The 20,096-nt window shown below is 39.7% G+C and overlaps 1 protein-coding gene and 1 pseudogene across 1 annotated transcript; one reads left to right on the top strand and one right to left on the bottom strand.

Annotated features, from left to right (window-relative positions):
• The first annotated feature begins 5,288 nt into the window (after positions 1 to 5,288).
• Positions 5,289 to 19,327, top strand: MTFR2 (mitochondrial fission regulator 2). The gene is made up of 7 exons (XM_077894280.1): positions 5,289 to 5,721; positions 6,330 to 6,445; positions 12,157 to 12,261; positions 12,750 to 12,862; positions 14,259 to 14,494; positions 15,843 to 16,200; positions 18,924 to 19,327. The coding sequence occupies exons 2-7, from the start codon at positions 6,383 to 6,385 to the stop codon at positions 19,129 to 19,131; spliced, it is 1,083 nt and encodes a 360-aa protein (XP_077750406.1). The 5' UTR covers positions 5,289 to 5,721; positions 6,330 to 6,382; the 3' UTR covers positions 19,132 to 19,327.
• Positions 11,221 to 11,775, bottom strand: LOC144293995 (large ribosomal subunit protein eL32 pseudogene; annotated as a pseudogene).
• Positions 19,328 to 20,096: the final 769 nt, after the last annotated feature.

Genomic DNA, 20,096 nt, shown 5'->3' with positions numbered 1-20,096 from the left:
ACCCCTTTTGCCTACCCCTTGTTCACTTACCTGTCTTCAAATCTTAAACATTAACCAAAAATTCTAAACTTATTTTTTTGGTCCTCATTGAATATAGCATTCTTTGAGGCTAGCAGCTTACTTGATTTAAATGTCTTCCTTTCCCAGAATAAATGTTTAGCGCTTAGCATTGTGCATCATGTATGGCATACATACTATAAATATGAAATAAATGTATGAATTTATACATACATGTATACTGAATGTATAATAAAAGCATGATATAATTGTGTACATATAGAGATTTGATTGATATAAGCCAATTTATTTTATGGCTGCTGCTAAAACCTAATACAGTCTAAGCTGCCTTAAAATATGAATGGAAGAGATTTCAGATTGCAGTGAACAGAAGAGTTAGATCACTTATATTTTTATACATGGCTCTTGTCACTCTTATGTATTGTTTTGGAGTACCATGTTTTTTAAAATATATTTTTATTTTTTTTAAAGACTTATTTATTCATGAGAGGCACACAGAGAGAGAGAGAGAGAGGCAGAGACACAGGGAGAAGCAGGCTCCTTGCAGGGAGCCCGACGTGGGACTCGAACCTGGGTCTCCAGGATCACACCCTGGGCTGAAGGCGGTGCTAAACCGCTGAGCCACCTGGGCTGCCCTGGAGTACCATGTTTTTAAGAGTAAAGAGTATGTTTAAAGGAAGGTGAACCAGGAGCCTGAGGTCTAAGATAGTGTCATGTCAATAGTTGGAAAAGGAATGTTTAGAGAAATGGTCACTGAGATGGGTTCTTGATGGAGAAGGTTTATTTACTATAGTATAGAGCAATGATGAGAGAGATGGGTCCTTGATAGCAGTCCTCAAGTAGTTAAAGGGGTTTCCCTTAAAAGAGGAAATAGAGTTGAAATTGAAATTGAAATTCTCTAGGCCCAGGAAGAACCTTTTATATTACTTTGTCCAGCCATACCATTTTAGCATGTTCCATATTTAGAGGATAGAACCAGAGCCATAGGTGTATAGACTTATATTAACTCAATGAGTTAATATTTGACAATTAGGTTTTCTTTTTTTCTTTTTTTTCTTTTTATTTTTTTTAGATTTTCTTTTTTTAAAGAGATGTTTTATTTTTTTGAGAGAAAGCATGTGTGCACGAGTTGGGGGAAGGGCAGAGAGGGAAAGAGAATCTGAGGCAGACTTGCTGCTGAGCATGGAGCCCCACACCAGGCTCAATCTCTTGACCCTGAGATCATGACCTGAGCTAAAATCAAGAGTTGGATGCTTAACCTTTATTGCTTGAGCTACCTAAGTGCCCTGACAAGTAGATTAGCTAGCTTCTGAAAGCAAGGTTTCTGCTTATAGAAGTATAGAGAATCTGGATCTCTTGTCAGGAATGCTGTGCTGCCTGAAACTGAACTTTTTTCCTGGTTCTCTGGGTTACTTAAGATTAAGAGCTACCTTTTAACTCTCAGGTGCTTGCTTTATTAAATTGTTTGTTATCACCTAAAGTTACCAGTGATAATTAAAAAGAAATACTGCATATTGCTTCATTTCCTCAGTGATGTGATAGGAATGTAGTTATCAGACTTTTTGTTTTTTAAGACTTATGCCATTTTCTTTATGATATATATCAAGTCTTTGGAAGGCAAATAGCTTGTTAGAGCTGTAATTGATTAGCTGTAATCCAAATCAGTCACTTGGAATTTTTGATTTAGAATATTTTTAGTCCAATTACTGGGGCCATGACAGTATTGAAAATTATGAGTTGATTATTGCTAAAAATGAAAAGGGCTAAATGCAAAGAGCATTGATGTATAGCTGACTGGGTGATTCAGAAGTGGAGTAAGACTGGAAGGTCATCCTTTAACTATTTTTTCTGTGTTCTAGGTTTTACCCAACTCTTTTTAAGTGATTGACAAGTCAAGGCTTACCTACTTGTGAACATTGTATCAGAAAACAGATTACAGAATCTATGAAGTCATATGAATCTTCTAAAAAAAGGGAACCAGAAAAATCAAGCAGCAGTTCACCATTATGCTTTTAGAGAAGTCTAGCTGTAGTTATTTTTGTTCAAAAGTAGAATGAGTAGTTATAGAGGTCTGCTTAAGACTTTTGGACTCAAATACTAAGCATAACCTAGATCTTCTTTCAAATAAATTAAAGGTTGAAATAAAAAGAAATCTTGCTTTTAGACTAAATTTAACTTAGACTTTATATCACTGCAAGCAAATAGCAATTTATAGTGTAGATATTAATATAGATATATAGTAGACATTGAAATACAGTTAGTAGGTCTTAACTCCTATTACTTTCTGTCAATACAAAACGGGATTTTCAGGAGAGTTTAAAATAGTTTAATATCAAGGGAAATCTTGGTCTTAATTGCTCTCAATATTTAAAATGTTTGAATAAATAATTGTAAAGGTTTGATTAATTTTAAAAGGTGTGTCATCTTTTAAATAGCACTGGTTGGTTTAATGTACTGCTTTAGTACTACCTCTAAGGAGGGGCTTTAAGCATAGGCAGAACAAAAGGAAGATGGCCTGAATATTTTTCTTTTTGAAATGTATTATTTAAATGAACTTTCTGAGCAGGTACATCCCAATTCGGACATCACATTTTCATGAGACCCTATCATTGATGTTGGAGAAGATATTTCCTAGTTTGATAGAATGTTAACTTGTATTCTGTCCCACTACTTAAGATAATTAATTTGAGTTTGCCTGTCACCAGAAAATTAGGCTTGTGGCACAAGCTAATGGGGCTCTGTTGGGCAAGTGGCAAGATTGGGTACACATAACTTTTTAGCCATTGTCCAAATCAGCTGCAGCCTCTTTCCTTTCGTTTATTCACTGAAAAAGTATGCCTGGCATTGGGTGTAAAGATGAATAAAAAATTCTTGGTGTTAGGGATCCAGAACATAGTATGATGATTAACTATAATGTACTAGTAGTTTTGGAAAACTACATTTGGATGGCAAAAACCAAATACCTTTGGATATCATTTGCATTTAAACTGGGTGATGAAACCTCCAAATAACAGCTGGGGAAACCACCAATCTGCCTAGTAACGGTTTTTACATGAAGAGAAGGAAGAACTGCAGTAGCATCTGACTGACTTGGGAAAAGCAGAATCTCAAATTACTCAGTTGGACTTTTGTCCTCTCCCTAGGTCAATGCAAAATACCCATAGTAAGGATTGAAGAGATTGGAGTTTACCCCAGTGAAATCTCAAAACAGACCTGACAAGACAAGATTACCTTTTAAGGACAGGACCCCACACTGAGAACGTACTGAAAGTGGAAGTAGTCATTGAATAGGGAGAGACAGTAGGAGAGGGCCTAGGTCAAACTAGGGGAGGGGAACACAACCAGGAAAATCTTAGAAAGCAAGCCACCATATTTCTGAATACTACTCGAAAACAACAGAAAAGGTAACTAAAGTTTTCTTCAATCTAACATCCTTCTAAATGGCCAAGAAAATAATTTTCATGTAAATGAGCAATTGAAAAATATTAATGTCAAGTCTTGGTAAAGGTTATCAAGATGTAGTATGTAGGAATGCTTAGTAAACAAAATGAAGGAAAGCTCTGAATAATGTTTGGATTGTCAGCAAAGCATTCATAGAAGGTGTAGCGTTTGACCTGGGCCCATCTTTTTTTTTTTTTAAACTTTTAAAAATAGATTTATTTATTCATGAGAGAGACACACAGAGAGAGGCAGAGACACAGGCAGAGAAGCAGGCTCCATGCAGGGAGCCTGACGTGAGACTCGATCCTGGGTCTCCAGGATCACGCCCTGGGCTGAAGTCAGTGCTAAACCACTGAGCCACCCGAGCTGCCTGACCGGGGCCCATCTTTCTACCAAAATCAGAATTGAATGTGAAGGGGAGGGGTGAAGGCAGCTTTAGTGCTTGTTCCTATTCTGATGTTCTCAAGGGAAGTGTTCTGGCCTTATTAGGTGCTGTTTGATAAGACTGGAAAGGGAAGAGGTTATAAGATCATGATTTATTTACTGACGAGGGCAAAAGGGAAGAACAAGGAATTTGAGAAAATTGCAATTTACTGATTGCATGTAGGATTGTAATCTAATTGCCTTCTACTTACACAGTGTTCAACAGCCTTCTCCTCCTAATTTCATCCTTTAATCTAGTTTGGACCATAGAGGTAGTCTGCCAGTTGTAGTTAAAAGTCCTTTCTGGTGTCTGTTTTCCCTCATCTCATATCCAGTTACTTTATTTAACCAAGTATTGATTGCCCATTGTATATACTAGCCACTCTTCTGAGTGTTTTATTACTTTTTTTTAAAGTAAGCTCTACACCAAGGCAGAGGCCCAACTCATTCATGACCTTTCATGAGATGAGGACTTGCATGCCCCACTAAGCCAGACCCGCGCTGCCATACATTAGGTATTTCTAAAGCGCTTTAGAAACCACATGGGTATAAAAGTAACTTGTGGAGTTTACATTCTAGTTTTGGCGATAGGGGGAGCATGGATATACATGGCAATAAGTGCCGAGAGAGAGATTATTTAAAAATAGTATCTCAGGGAGATCCTAACGTCTCCACCAGGATGCAGGGCAAGGACCTTACCGGTCTTCCCCATTTTGTGTTCCTTGTGTGCCTGGCACATTTAACAGATATTCAGTGTTGAATAAATGTGGGCCATAGAGAAATTAGTTTAAAAATGCCGCCCTGGGCGCAATTGACTAAATTTTACGTCACTCCATTGCATTCTTCCCTGAAATACATAAAAAAGGGAAGCTGTTGTCTTATGAAGCCAGTAATCCCAGGTCAGAATTTTAGAAATTGAATATCCCCCCTGGATCAGGGGATACCCTTAGCTTCACTTTTGGTATCCTCGGGCTAGGCCCAGTTAATGTGTGGCACCTATCTGGTAGCCTAGATAACCAGGAGCGTACACCTTCCTCGAGGCCTGCTTATTAGCTAGCTTCTGCTAGTCCCGTAAGCACGTAACAGATGTTCGTTGAATGGAACGATCAAACGGTAAAATAGCGACCCCACGGCAAGAGGACTTGGGAGAGCCGCCCCGCTTAGGGTCTGGGTGGAAGGGACGACACACTCTCTGCGAACTGGCACGAACTCCGGACTGACCGCTTGGCTCAAAACCCGTCAGGGCTCCTAAGCGCCGGGCTGTCTACGCGCAGCTCAGCCTGGAGGAACCGAAGGACGCGTCTTGCGCGTGCGTCGCCATCGCCTCGCGCGCCCCGCCCCGCCCACCAGCTGCTTCTGGGCTTCTATTGGCTGCCTCGCGGGAGGACCGCCCTCCAGAAGATGACGGGAAAAATCCCAGGAGCCCGTCCAAAAGACCGTAACTAGCCTGACGTCATTCCGCAGCCAATCCCAGGCAGCGGTTTTTAGGCTTGCCCAATGAGGTCGGGCACGGGTTGGGCCCGCGGAGTTTGATTTTCGTCCAGGAACGCGGAAGCTGGCGCCAGTCCTGGGGGCTAGCGGCAGGGTGGCTGGGAAACGCGAGTTGGGGGCCGCGCCTGCTGCGGAAGCCCCCGGGTTGAGTGAGGGGGCTCCAGTGCCCGGCCCCGGGTCGGTGGGGGCGTCGTTACCGTCTGTGGGCTGCAAACAGGCGCGTGGGCAGACACGGGTTGACGTCCGAAGGCTCCTGTACCGGCCGAGCGCACTACCAGCTTCGTAGACTGCGGATTCGAGGCAGCTTGATGTTCCGGTGGTTGGTTGGAGGCTCGACTTCGGAGGAGGGTGAGCAAGGCGATCACGCTGGGTTAGGAGAGACCCCGAGGAGGCTTGCGGCCCAAGCGAGTGACACGACGGGGCGCTAGTCTCGGCCTCTTACTCACTAGTTGGGTGACTAAGTCACATCGTATATCTGGGGTTCATATTCCTTATCTGTTAAACGAACGAGGAGGATGGAGGGTACCCCGATCGTTTGTGAGGAAGAGCTGCTGTTCATTTGTTACAAGCCTTGAGTCGGCCCTCTGCCTCCTTTTTTTTTCAAGGCTGAGCTGAACTCCCTCGCCAAAGCCCAGAGCTTTCAGGAGAGCGGGGACTTCGCGGTCGCAACTAACCTAAAAGGCTTTCCTGCCAACTGCCAATCTCTTGTTGGTTGAGATTTGTTAATGAAGGCTTAAACATCCTATGAACTTTTAATGCAATTTAACTGATGAAGTTTCCTTTACCAGCCCTTCCCCCTCATCTTTGACTTCCTTCAAAATACTACTGGCCAAAAGAAATTAGTTGATGGTGTAATGTGGAACGAAGGGATTCCTCCAGGTTACTTAATACAGTTTTGTGGCAGTCATTTTATGCTTTTGTTGAGAGTAATATTTTCTGAATTATTTTTCCTGAAGGTACCAAAAACTGAGAATGTTTCCTTGAATTCGCTTATGTATTTGTTTCATCAATGTCACTCATATGGAATATCTTAAGAGAAATGCTGGAATATTTTGGTGTTCCCATAGATCAGGTAAATGTCTTTTAATGGATTTGAATCAACCTATTGTATTTGTTGTTGGGTCTTATTTTGAAAATGATCTATATGTAAACATTTAAGGTGAAGTTGTTCCTCCTTTTGGGCATAACAAAGGGTGAGTTTGCAATAGAATACCTTTGGTAGTTTGAGCTAAAAAAAGGGATAAGATTAGGAGCACCTGCTGGCTCAGTTGGTAGAGCATGCGACTCTTGCTTGACCTCTGGCTTGTGAGTCCCAGCCCCATGTTGGAGGTAGAGTTTACTTAAAAAAAAAAAAAAAAAGGTAAGATTATTAGGAACTTATTTACCAGATAGGTCAAATGTGAGCAAAAGGTGCAAATGCAGCAAAATATAGATATGACCTTCATAGGTAAAAAATATTTTAATTAGCTAGTGGTTTTATTTAATGTAATTTAAGTTTGGTATTTGGATATATAATGGCAAGTTACAGCTCAACAAATTCAGAATAAATCTTGACAGAGGATGACATAGGTCTGAAAATTATAAGCAAATCCAGTTTTCTCTATTTAGAGAGCATTACTACTTCTAAGACAATATTCTTGGTTCTGCAAGTGATACAGAGTAACGGTACATGGTTCTTGTATTCATGATGCTTATAATATGAGATAACTATAATACAAGATTGACTATAAGAAAGAGGATAGTTGGGTTTACAGAATGGGCAAATCGTTGTTGTTAATTAGAAGAGAATAATAGTCAAGGATTCTTTCAAGATTTTAAGCAAAAGTAAGCTGAAGAGTGGTTATAAATTCTAACTAGGCAATTATTATAAATATTATTACAAATGGGCAATTCAGTATAGGAACTAGTTTGGAGAGATAGGATGAGCCAGCTGTGCTGTTGGATTATATACAAATATCCAGCAGATAGATAAATGGTTCTAGAATGTAGGAAAAAGAGATTCAAATTTGGAGTTGTCTACATTCTTTTGATATTTGAATTCATGGACTTTGATGACATAATGGAAGATGTTGTTGGATGTTACGGATGCATTTTGAATTTCAGAAATAATGGGATCGAAGATAATGGCCACTGAGTAATAGTTGAAGATTTGCTTATTGTTAAATTACTGAAGCCTTTAGGGGTTTCTGTAGGTGGAAAGTGGCAGCTGCCTTGTATTTTGAAGAATGATTGAAGAAGGGAGGTAGCATCAGCACCTTCTTTTGAAAATTTTTTGAAAAGAGGTCAAGAGTGACCATCAAATTGAAATTTTGCTCATTCATTTGCGGAATATAAAAAATAGTGACAGGGAGTAAAGGGAAAAGGAGAAAAAATGAGTGGGAAATATCAGAAAGGGAGACAGGACATGAGAGACTCCTAACTCTGGGAAACGAACTAGGGGTGGGGGAAGGGGAGGTGGGCGGGGGGTGGGGGCGACTGGGTGACGGGCACTGAGGGGGGCACTTGATGGGATGAGCACTGGGTGTTATTCTATATGTTGGCAAATTGAACACCAATAAAAAATAAATTTACAAAAAAAAAGAAATTTTGTTTTCTTGCCAATGTTAGAGATAACTTCATGTTTGCAAGCATTGGGGAAGAACCTCATAGGGAAGACAAAAATTTAAGATTCAAATGAAATAGCAAGTGATAGTTGGGCAAGGAATATAAATAAATAAGACTTGGAAAGAAGATGGATAAGTTGAGTAGGATAAAAGTGAGAGATGGTGGAGAGGTTTTGAATGAAGAGAAATGAAAGTTGAGGTATGTCAAATTGGCATTCTTGGTTTTCTCAGTTAAGAGTAAAGTCAGGGCCGCTGGCAGGTAACAGAAATGGTGGTATTGGAGATTTCAGAGATTGGAGATTTCTTTTTTTAAAGATTTTATTTATCTATTCATGAGAGACACAGAAAGAGAGAGTGATGCAGAGACATAGACAGAGGGAGAAGCAGGCTCCATGCAGGGAGCTCAATGTGGGATTCGATCCCGGAGCCCGGGATCACACCCTGAGCCGAAGGCAGATGCTTAACCCCTGAGCCACCCAGGGGCCCAAGACTGGCTATTGTTTTGGGCAACACAGTAGAGAACAAAACATGTTCTGACAGGGTTGCAGGATACCTGTGCTGAATACCCCACTCAAGTCAGCATGGATTTGTAGTCTTTTGAAATACGTGCTTTCTTTTCTCCTGCTAAGAGTAATTGGGGTAGTATATCCATTAGTAATATGAGAACACGTGATATCTGAAGGATGAGTAGTTTTTGAGTGGTAATGTGCATTTCACTGAAACAGTTAACTTGAAATTCTCTGCTTGGTAGGAAAAGCACATCAGTAAAGTAAAAATCAGGGCCCTGGATCAAGAATAGAAGGAGGGGAAAGCATCAGGATAGTGAAGATGGTCAATGGCAATGAAGAGATGAGAGAGACAGGGAGTTTGTCAGGGTGGAACTTGTGGAGTAAGACAGGAAGGTACCATGCAAGTTAACCAAGAGACTATTAACCAAGTTAACCAAGAGACTGGCTATTTATGTACAGTGAGTAGCCCTCACTGCAGCAAAACCTCTAGGCCTGTAGGAAGAGTGCATATGAGTGGTCTAGAGAACACTTTAAATATAACTGCTCAGGCTGGGAGAAATTCTAGTGTTAGTAGGTCCATGATCTGTATACTTTAGGCTTGTGCTAGTCAGTATTGTAGCCACTGGCCAGATATCATCTTGAAATGTCAGAATTAAGATCTACCATAGGTGTGAAATGTATGATGGATTTTGAAGACCTAGTATGAAAATAAGAATGTAAAATAATGCCATCATTTAAAAAATATTGATTGCATGTTGAAATAACAATATATATATATATTGAGTATTGAATTAAATAAAGTATATTAAGAAAATTAATTTTACCTGTCTCTTTCTACCTTTTCAGATGTAGCTACTAGAAAATTTATTTTACATATGTGTTTTGTGTTTCATTTCTTTTGGAAACCACCTTACAAGGTGATACTAGTATACCTGTGGTTTACAACTACTAACTACCCTGTAGATTTGAAAAGCAACACAGACCTGTCTCTGCCAGTAAAGATTGCTGCAATCTAATGGAGCAAAGAGAAAACTGCAAATGAAACAAAGTTATATGTAGTCAGGTGTCCTATTGTATGGTACTCCTTTGGAACTAAGTTTAGGAATTCAGAGCCTAGGCAGCTCCTGAGAGCAGAGAAAATGAAATGTGTAGAGGAATGTGAATTTGGCTTTAAAAGATAGGTGAGCAGGGATGCCTGGGTGGCTCAGCGGTTGAGTGTCTACCTTTGGCTCAGGGCATGACCCTGGAGTCCCAGGATCGAGTCCCACATTGGGCTCCTTGCACAGAGCCTGCTTCTCCTTTTGCCTGTGTCTCTGTCTCTGTGTCTCTCATGAATAAATAAATAAAATCTTAAAAAAAATAAAAAATAAATAAAAGGTGAGAAAAGCTGGTGCCAGGGCTTAAGTTAGAACAGAGCCCTCTGGACACATGGGTTAGTGCTTAGGAGTTAGAGGAATATCGGCTTGTTTTTGAGATGATGAGGGAAATCCCTAATCCAAAAGAACTTGTGTTCTTGTTAATGAATAGTGAGTGGATAATTCAGTCAGATAGATAAAACAGGGCCAGGTGGCAGAGGACCTTTAAGGGTGAGCGGAGAATGAATACAGAACTCATGGAGGACGTCTTGGAGACTGAGATAGCAGAACTGCTGGATGGTTGTGAGGCTAGTTGATGGAATCAGTATGGAATGCTAGACTTAGGGGTTTGGATGTGATCAGATACATTTAGAACTCTTACTATTTAAAAGCAGAGAAATGGCATTCTGTGTGCTGATAGTTTCTGGATTTTCCTCGCTAGCCCCAGTTTTTCTCAACTAGTCAAATGGCTTCCATTTTCACCTATCCTATATTCTGTCTGTTGATGATTCCCAAATCCATCTAAATCCCAGATTTTTTCCCCTTGAGTTCTAGAACTATATATCCATCTGCTTATTGGGTATTTCTAAGAAGATGCTGATAGGATGCTATCTATTTCTGTTTCTTGTGATAAACTTTCTCCTTGTTATAGGATCTTAGGAAAAATGAAAAGTCCAAGTTTGAATGCTTTTTTTTTTTTTTTAAGATTTTATTTATTCATTTATGAGAGACAGAGAGAGAGAGAGAGGCAGAGACACAGGCAGAGGGAGAAGCAGGCTCCATGCAAGGAGCCCAACATGGGACTTGATCCTGGACTCCAGAATCACGCCCCCAGGGTGGAAGGCAGGCGCTAAACCGCTAAGCCACCCAGAGATCCCAGTTTTAATGCTTTTTAAAGAGAGAAGGTCTTTTCTTTATGTTGAAATCTCTGCCAAGAGCAGAAATGTTACATCATATTTTGGGGGGAGGTTCTTTTGGGAATAGTTTGAATTGGTCTGGAAAGGCCGAGCCAAAAGACAGAGTGGTATTTGAATTATAGTAGCACATTTCATTTCTATCATCTTTTTAAGAACTGCTTTCTAGCAGATATATTGCACTGTAAGTAAAGAATTCTTAAATTGTCTAGTGCCTGATTAATTTATTCCCCTCTTTATCTCACCTTTAAAGGGAATTACATGAGTTTACTCTGTACTGCCTCATTGCTTGAGAAACTGAAATTGTCCACTTTTAATTGGGCCAAAAGATATGTTTAGCTGGGAGGACGGGAGGCAGTGTTTCTGAATAAAGTTCCCAAAGGTATTTTGCCATTATCAGAAATAGGACAAATATGAATTTGTGGTGCTTTCTTAAAAGAAATTTCTTCCTGGAATATTATATAGATTAACTCCCATCCCCTTTAAAAAAAGTTTTTTTTTTTTGTAGTTTTATGGTTTTATTGACACAAATGACATGCACATAAGCTGTGTCTTCTATTTCTTCGCTACGCAGCCTGGCATTGGGATTGATGACTCTGATGGCCAGCTGGGCTGCTCTTTCCACAATGGCTTTGCAGTTCTTGGAGGATACATTGTGAACAGTCTCTGTGCAATAAGATTTGTTGCACACCAGAAGCACTTCAAGCTCCTTGACATTGTGGACTAGGAACTTCCCGAGGCCACTGAGCAGCATGTGCTTTGTTTTCTTGTTGCTCCCATAACCAATGCTGGGCGTCAAGATCTGGCCCTTGAATCTTCAGTATACCCTATTGTCAGTGCCTCTGGGTTTCTGCCAGTTCTGCTTAATTTTGACATATCAGTCTGACTGGTGCCGGATGAACTTCTTGGTCCTCTTTTTAACAATCTTGGGCTTCACCAGAGGTCTGAGGGCAGCTGTGTTGCCCAGCAATAGATGGCTGCCACCTCCACAGGCAGCGCCAAGGAAGAGCCCTTTTTTTAAAAATTAAAGACAAATATGAATAAAGTTTAATCTTTGAAGGAAATACTTTGAGTATTTCACTCTCTGTTTTCTCTTTCAAAATAAGAATTAGTGGGACACCTGGGTGGCTCAGCAGTTGAGCGTCTGCCTTCAGCTCAGGTGGTGATCCCAGGATCCTGGGATTGAGTTCTGTGTCGGGCTTCCTGCATGGAGCCTGCTTCTCCCTCTGCCTGTGTCTCTGTCTCTCTCTCTCTCTGTGTCTCATGAATAAGTAAAATCTTTTAAAAAAACAAAACAAAACAAAAAAACAAAATAAGAGTGCATCTTTTACATCTGCTTTTCTTCATAGATAAACATGTTTTAACAGAGTACTTTTTAAACAACATTCTATGTTGTAAATAGGTTTTGCAGATTAGAGAAAATAAAGACTATGGATCAGCTCGAAGTATTGTTCGTATCATCGGGAAAATTCTTCCTCTAGAACCTTGTCCCAGGCCTAATTTTGAGGTAAGTCTGTCAACATGCATTGTTTATGCATAAAATAATCATAGGTACTCCTAGAGCTAGAGTAGAACAGAAGAAGAAGAAATGTTTCCTGCAAGCCAAAAAACCTTTAGCTTATTCCTGGAAACAAGTCATTTCTTATATGTTTTTGTGTTTACTTCTTTAAGTAATTATATTCACAGTTGGGCAGGTCCAAAGCAACACCTGAATACCTTATTTTATTCTTCTGGTTTGTGTTTTATGATAGATGACATTAACCGGGGTAGAGAATATTGCTATAGACTTTAAGAACAACATTTTCCTCAGTATTGCTTTTTGCTAACAGGTGCATGTTTTTGTATTGAATATCCTTTTTCCTTTCACCCTTGGATTTTTAATTTATGTAATCTTAATGGATGTGCATGTGTCCTACTCCTGCCCCCGACTCCTGCAGGGCTCTGACATTTTCTTTTTCTTTCTTTTTTTTTTTTTTTTTGCCTTTTTTCCTTTAGTTGATCCCACTGTTGAACTCTGTAGACTCTGGTAACTGTGGATCTGTAGTTCCATCTTTTGCTGATACTTTGTGTGTGGCAAATGATGAAGAAGCCAGTTATTTCAGATTTCGGTAATTTTATATACTTAACTGTGGAAAATGGGTATGGGCTGTAATCTGAATTCTTGTACATGTTGCAGTTTGATCATACTAATTGAGTCTTTTGTCTCTGTACTGCCCTGTGTCTTACTAATTAATATTTTCCTAATATGGATGACTAGGTGTCTCTCACATTTATTTCCCATTTCTCATAATGCAGGCCTAGGAAGGAATGATATTAAAAGGATATCAGAATCAGTATGTCCATTTTTAGAAGAAAGGTGTTTCCCACACTGGATACTATATTTATTTATTTACTTAAAATATATAACCAAAGCTTATATTTACTATGTGCCAGGCAATGATGTTAAATATATTTTAAATTAGGAAATACTACTGCTTGGGAGTACCAACTTATGTGTTAGTATTTTCAGATAATAAGCTCTAAGCACAAAAAAAGTCAATTACTCAAATATTCTGGTTAAATTTATTATGTGTCAGACTATTTATTTTTTATTTTTTACTTTTTTTTTAAAGATTTTATTTATTTATTCATATGAGAGAGAGAGAGAGACGCAGAGAAACAGGCAGAGGGAGAAGCAGGCTCCATGCAGGGAGCCCGATGTGGGACTCATCCCAGGTCTCCAGGATCAGGCCCTGGGCCGAAGGCAGCGCTAAACCTCTGAGCCACCTGGGCTGCCCTAGTTTATCTATTTAAAAAAAGTTAGAATGCCATAAACTTACTCCTAACATAAAACTTTATATTAGGCCCTGTAGTACCTTGTTTTCAGGATATGTAGAATTTCTAAGTGAATCAATTTTATTTCTTTTTTTTTTAAATTTTATTTCTAAATAAATCAGTTTGTACTGTGTTTAAACCTAATAGGTAGAACAGTTAGAGGATAATTTTTTTTTTAAAAAGATTTTATTTGGGGCGCCGGGAAAAAAAAAAAGGATTTTATTTATTTATTCATGAGAGACCGAAAGAGAGAGGCAGAGACATAGGCAGAGGGAGAAGCAGGCTCCTGTGGGGAACCTGATACGGGATTCAATCCCAGGACTCCAGGATCACGACCTGAGCTGAAGGCAGATGCTCAACCACTGAGCCACCCAGGTGCCCCCAGGATAATTATTTTTGTTTAATGGTCAAAAAGCAAGATTTCTTCCTTTATTCACTTACCACTTATTGGTGACCTATTAAAGGCAACCGTTGTGTTCTAATATTGAAAATACAAAGTTACATAAGATGTGCTTGTCCTCAGCCAATGGAGAGACAATTGTGGGATAAAGAGAGGTACTCTGATTTTTGTTTTTGTGTCTTTATTCCTCTTTGACTGAAAGAATTTATTTCTCTTGGAAAATTTCTCTCCATTTCTCTCTCTCTCCCTCTCTCTGACCATCACTGTCTACTTCCTCCTTCCATCCACAGAAATAATATATGGAAACATGAAGAAGAACAGAAAACTGAATTTTTCCATTCTTTGCAACCAGTCTGGAATCCACTGTCACCTGCTCTCAGACAGAGTAAACGAATGAAAAATGATGGGTCTGTAGGTGAAGCTGCCTTTAAAAAGATAGCCGCCCTGGAAGAGGAGCTCACTTTCCTCCGCACCCAGATTGCTGCAATCGTGGGGAGGCGGGGACCCAAAACCAGTGTACATGAGAGTGAGTCGCGTGCCCTTGTTTGTTTCAGATGGTGCACAGTGCTCAGTGCTTGGTGCTCAGTGCTTGGTGCTGGGCTGGCAGTTCCGTCTGTGCTTTTCCCAAGGGGAGTGTCTATGCGAACGCATCTTGTGAATGACGTTCCATAAATCTAGGAAGTCGGGATGTGAAATTACTATGCATGGTTTTTATTTAGAATAAATTAAGACACATTTGTGATGAGGCGGAAGGCTTTGGTTCCAGCTGTACTGCTGAAGATTGTGCTTTTTTATTAAAAAGCCTGTGGTGGTTTTTTAAGACATTTATTTATTTATTTGAGAGAGAGAGAGAGTGAGTGAGAGATAGCTCCAGCAAGGGGGGAAAGAGGGAGAAGCAGACTCCCCTGCTGAGCAGGGAGCCCTCCAGGGGGCTGGGATCTTGACCTGAACAGAAGGCTGAGGCTTAACCCACCTAGCTCCGCAGGCACCCCCAAAAGACTGTTTTCTAAGGAAGCTTTTCTACCTCTTCAGAAAAGCATTGCAGTTTATGACAAAAGATGTATTAATTTGAAAGAAGAGTGTAAATTTGAGGCTTTGTGTATTTGTAGTTTGAAGTTATTACTACTGTCCTTCTATCAAATTCAGGTTGAATAATGTGTCCAGATATCCTTTTCTAAATTTTTAGAGATATGACTTGTTTTACATAATACACACACAATATATACATGTATCTATACATATCCTTATACACACACATAATTCATATGCATGGAATGTTTATATAGTATATTTATATATAAAATATTATATAATACATATTAATAAAAATAGCAATTAAAGTGAGATATACACACATACATTTTTTTTTTAGCAGTCATGTTAAAGAGCACAAGTCTTTTGGAACAAATCTGTTGTGGAAAAGTTAAATACTCAGTACCCATCCTAGGCTCTTGCCTAGGAAATAATTTGTTTCTACAGTGTCATCATAAAGAGAATATGCCAGTTTGAGTATTTCTAGCTACAAGTTGTTGATTATGCTTTAGTTTTTTTTTTTTTAAATAGAGGATGAAATTTAGATTATATGTTAATTACTGAAAAAACACTTTCTATTTTCTTTTTAAAAGACATTCTCACCCTTCCTCCCTTTAAAGGCCTATACAGACAATCCTAATTGGATTAAAATTAAGTTTATTCTTTGGTTTGACTCATAAAAAAAATTACTAAGCAGATGGGATTGCTTTTCTTTCCTGGCCACCATATCATTATTTTAGTAGCCTTACAGAAATTGTTCCTGTTTTGGTTCTCTAATTAGTGTTATGTGTTATGTTGAAGAGAACTTTGCATGATTTTTCAACAGACTGCTTTGTTTTTAGGCTTCTTTGACTTAAATGACGAGCCTAGCAGTTTGGGACAACAGCCATCACCAGGGACTGCTGAACTGGGTGCCCAGCCGGATCCATTTTCAAGTTCAATGCTTTTCCCTCCTCCTCCGCCTCCTCCTCCACTCCCCCCTCAGCTTTTTTCTCCACAGCCTCTGTGTTCTCTCACACAGTCAGGGTTGAAAAATACATGTGACTTGGATAATGCAGCCAATGAAATGAAAAAACAGCACCCAGGTGACAACAGTAAGACCAATTACAGTCGTTCCAAAAACCAGGAAAATCAAGATGTTCCAAACATGTTGGATGTTCTAAAGGACTTGAATAAGGTTAAGCTTCGGGCTATTGAACGGTATGTTAGCATAACTTGAGAAATGAACCAAAATTCTATTAATGATGTTTGTTTCATTTTGTTTTAAGATTTTACTTATTTATTCATGAGAGACACAGAAAGAGAGGCAGAGACACAGGGAGAGGAAGAAGTGGGCTCCAGCTGGGAGCCCGATGTGGGATTCGATCTGGGGACCCTGGGATCACGCCTGGAGCCAAAGGCAGACGCTCAACTGCTGAGCCACCCAGGTGTCCCTTACTATGCTTTTAGTAGGATTTCCCAGAGAGCTGCCGTGTTCATCTGAAAATCCTTCAGTGAGGTTTTTAGTGAGAAAGTAAATATATTTTCCATGTAATAGTGTTAGGGAAGATACATCATTTCATTATTAATGAGGTTATGATTTGATTCTTGTATGAGGCACCTGGTACAGAGTAAAATGTGGCTAGATGTGCACACTTGTTCCAGCAAGAGGGCTGACTGGTATCATTGGGCCCAGTCAGTGTCACATGGTGACTATGTTATCATGACCTGAGACACAGCAAGGAGGCCAGTAGACTCTCCCCTCCACCCCCAAACTCTTCTTTTTCTACAGCTAACCTTGCATTATACATTCTGCAGAATCAGATGAGACTTCCTCCATCTTTACAGAATCACTATTCATATTCTCTGCCTTCTATCTTGTCACTGTGAATGAAATGTCATTGTTCATGTCCAGGTTCTCCCCTGGGTCACTGGTTCCCCTTCTGTTACTTTCTCAAGGATTTTACTTAAAACTATCCCTTGTGTCTTCTACATCATCAAATTGTCCTTCTCTATTTTCCTTACACCTGATTATTTCTTATCTTCAAAACACATTATATCCCCAGCTATTGTTTCTCTGCTCCTCTTCCTGGTATAAATTCTTGTCAATTGTTTGTTTGCATCTCTCACTGCCCTCTTCTACCAGCTGTCATATGGTCTCTGTCCCTGTCACTCCTCTGAAAACTGCCATTTGTCAAGGTCACCAGTGACTCTCTGGCTAAATTAAACCCAGTGGTCAATTCTTATTCCTCTTACCTGATGTCTTGGCAGTATTTGATACAGTTTGTGGTTCCCTCCTCCTTGGAACACTCTTTGGTTTCAAGGAAATCACACTTGGTTTTCCTCCTACTTCACCGTCCACTCTTTATTCCTTTGCTTATTCTTTGTTCTGGGCCTGGTCTCTGCAATGTCGGCATGTGCGAGGCCCAGGTCTCAGCCCCTTTGCTTCTATATCCATATTGTTTCCTTTGGTGATCTTACCGAGTCCTATGGCTGTGCACATCAGTGATACACTAATGACCTTCACCCTTATTTTTCTATCCCTGATCTCTCTCCTCCGCACCCCATGCCTACCTGGTGCATTGCCTGCCTGACATCCTTTGCCTGTCTCACAGTTGTCTCAGGCTTCACATGTCCAAAACAGAAGTGTTCCTTCCTACCTGTCCACTTCCTCCACCTTGAAAACCTGTTCTGCTGCAAGTCTTATGCATCTCAGTAAATGGCAGCACCATCACCCAGTTCATCACCCAGTTGTCTGTTCAGTCCAGACATCTAGAATCATCCTTTTCCTTCTCATTTTTTTTTTCTATCAACATACAGCTCAAATGTATGTACCCTCATGATCTAGCTACCACCGCCAGTCTAAGCCACCATCTTTAGCTTGGACTTGCAGTAGCCTCCTAATTCGTCTCTCGGTGTCCTTGCTTCCTTATCTTTTCTCCATATAGTAATCAGGGTGATCCTTTAAAAATTGAAGTCCAGGGGCATTTGGCTGGTTTAGTTGGTGGAGCATACGACTTAATCTTGGGATTGTAAATTCAATCCCCATGCTGAGTGTAGAGATTACTTAAAAATAAGATCTTTGAAAACGAGAGAATAAAATTTGAAGTCCGATCTGTCCATTTCCTGCTTAAAACCCTTTTGGGGGTTTTCCATTGTGCTTAGAACATAATCCAGACACCTATTGTGGCTTCTTTAGTGACCCCAGGATCCAGCCCTTGCTTCTCTCTCTGACTTCATGTCCTACTTCCCATGTCACTTTGTGCCTCCAGCTGTACCGTTTTTTTCTTTTTTCTCACACATGCCAAACTCCTTCCTGTTTGTTTATACTGACACCAACTCTGAGTCCTCTATAAGAGGATGCAACCTCTTTACTTTTCCCGGTCATCTCACCTAAGGTCCTATTGTCCCAATCACTGTCACATTACTACTTAATTTTATTCTTAGCATGCATTACTCTCTGCAGTGATCTCACTTGGTCATTGATTTCCTGTCACCAGAATGTTCCATGAGGTTAGGATACGGCTCTACTCTCAAAGTGTAAAATGGAGCCTGGTATAATAGTAGGCATTAAGTGAAGACTGAATGAATGATTAGCCAGTGGTTTACTTTTCATGAATTTGATAGTCCCCTTAAAGGTTCTTAAATATTTCTTTAAGTATTCCACTGGAAAATTGGAAAATTAAAAATAAAGATCTTTAATCCCCAAGATATTTGATAATCTCAGCTCATAACGAAGTTGTGGTGGAGCCCTACCCCCATGGTTTCTTGGTTTTCTGATTCCTAGTTCATTGTGCCTTCAGATTCCTTATTCTTCATCTAAAATTTTCACTCTCTTGAAGAATAATTAGATTGCAATATATTATGCTTATATTTCTGGTATGTTTGTCAACAAGGAACATAAATTGCACAAGAGTTTAATTAAAAAAATTTTTTTTAAATAGGTCACCTGGCGGTAAACCCATTCATAAGCGGAAAAGACAAGATTCACATTGGGATCCAGTGTCTTTAATATCCCATGCACTTAAGGAGAAGTTTGCTTTCCAAGAAGATGATTCCTTTGAGAAAGAAAATAGGTCGTGGGAATCTTCTCCATTTTCTAGTCCAGAAACTTCAAGAGTGAGCTATAATAATGTGAAGTTAATGTTTTGATTTTTTTTTAAAAAATGTATTGTTCATGATATATCTTTGCCTTCAAGTTCTCTTAAAGTACCTGTGCAGAACGGGCTATACAGTTGTTGCTGGTACCGCTAATGTTTCTGTTGTTTCTGTTAACTTTCACACATTCCTTTTTTGCTTTTGACTTACTATGAAGTTTTTTGAAATAAAACACTTGGTTTGAAAAATACTTGTGCATGATGAGTTTGTAAAGGTTTATCCTGGACAGGGGCTAATGTGGTGTTGCTGTCTGCAGTTGGAAGGGATGTCTGAAAGTTGGAGGGGCCAGAGAAGGATGGTGACACATTCAACCTCAGCGGTTAAATGAATATTCCCAGTATTTTTCTCAAATATAAAGACTGGATTATTTAGTTAAATAGAATGTGAACAGTGCTTTTAAAAAAGCAAGTGAGATTGCAACGATTTTCAATGACAATGCTTCTTGGTTGTTTAGAAGGACACACTTAACTCTTGAGATTACCTCTTATTTGAAGTCTCTTTTCTTTAATTTAATTTTCTTTAATTTCACTTTACTTTGGGGGTGGTTTTGCCATCTCACAGCTGACCTGAGGTAGTAGCACATACGAATAAGCCTTGGGAGCAAGAGGACCGAGAAGGAGGGAGGCTTGTAACATGAAGTGCATGGCATAGGGGAACAGTCAGCAGAGGAGGAGATGGGACAACAATGAAGCAGGGAGCCAACGCCAAGGGAGGAACAGCCCCACTCACCTGCCAGCATCTGTAGTCTCCGAGTACTCTCAGCTGCGTGCGCAGCCTCTGATGTTAATCTTGTTGACTCTTGAAATTCCTAACTCGAAAAAAAAAAAAAAAAAAAAAAAAAAAGAAATTCCTAACTCGAAGAAGGCAAAAAAGGATAGTTTTTACTTGAGAATCTTTACCATTAGAAAGCACAGATGTGCCTAAAAAGAAATGTTTAACATTTGTGTAGAAATATATAA

The sequence above is a fragment of the Canis aureus genome, chromosome 1 (genome assembly GCF_053574225.1).
Source record: "Canis aureus isolate CA01 chromosome 1, VMU_Caureus_v.1.0, whole genome shotgun sequence".
Lineage (NCBI taxonomy): Eukaryota > Metazoa > Chordata > Mammalia > Carnivora > Canidae > Canis > Canis aureus.
This window is presented reverse-complemented; position numbering and strand designations above follow the sequence as displayed.

What these genes read in the sequence shown, in the direction of transcription:
- MTFR2 (XM_077894280.1), top strand. Translation starts at nt 6,383, where the DNA reads ATGTCACTCATATGGAATATCTTAAGAGAAATGCTGGAATATTTTGGT. An exon ending in TTGGTGTTCCCATAGATCAG is followed by an intron (nt 6,446 to 12,156) that starts GTAAATGTCTTT and finishes TGTTGTAAATAG; the next exon opens with GTTTTGCAGATTAGAGAAAA. An exon ending in AAGCTTCGGGCTATTGAACG is followed by an intron (nt 16,201 to 18,923) that starts GTATGTTAGCAT and finishes TTTTTTAAATAG; the next exon opens with GTCACCTGGCGGTAAACCCA.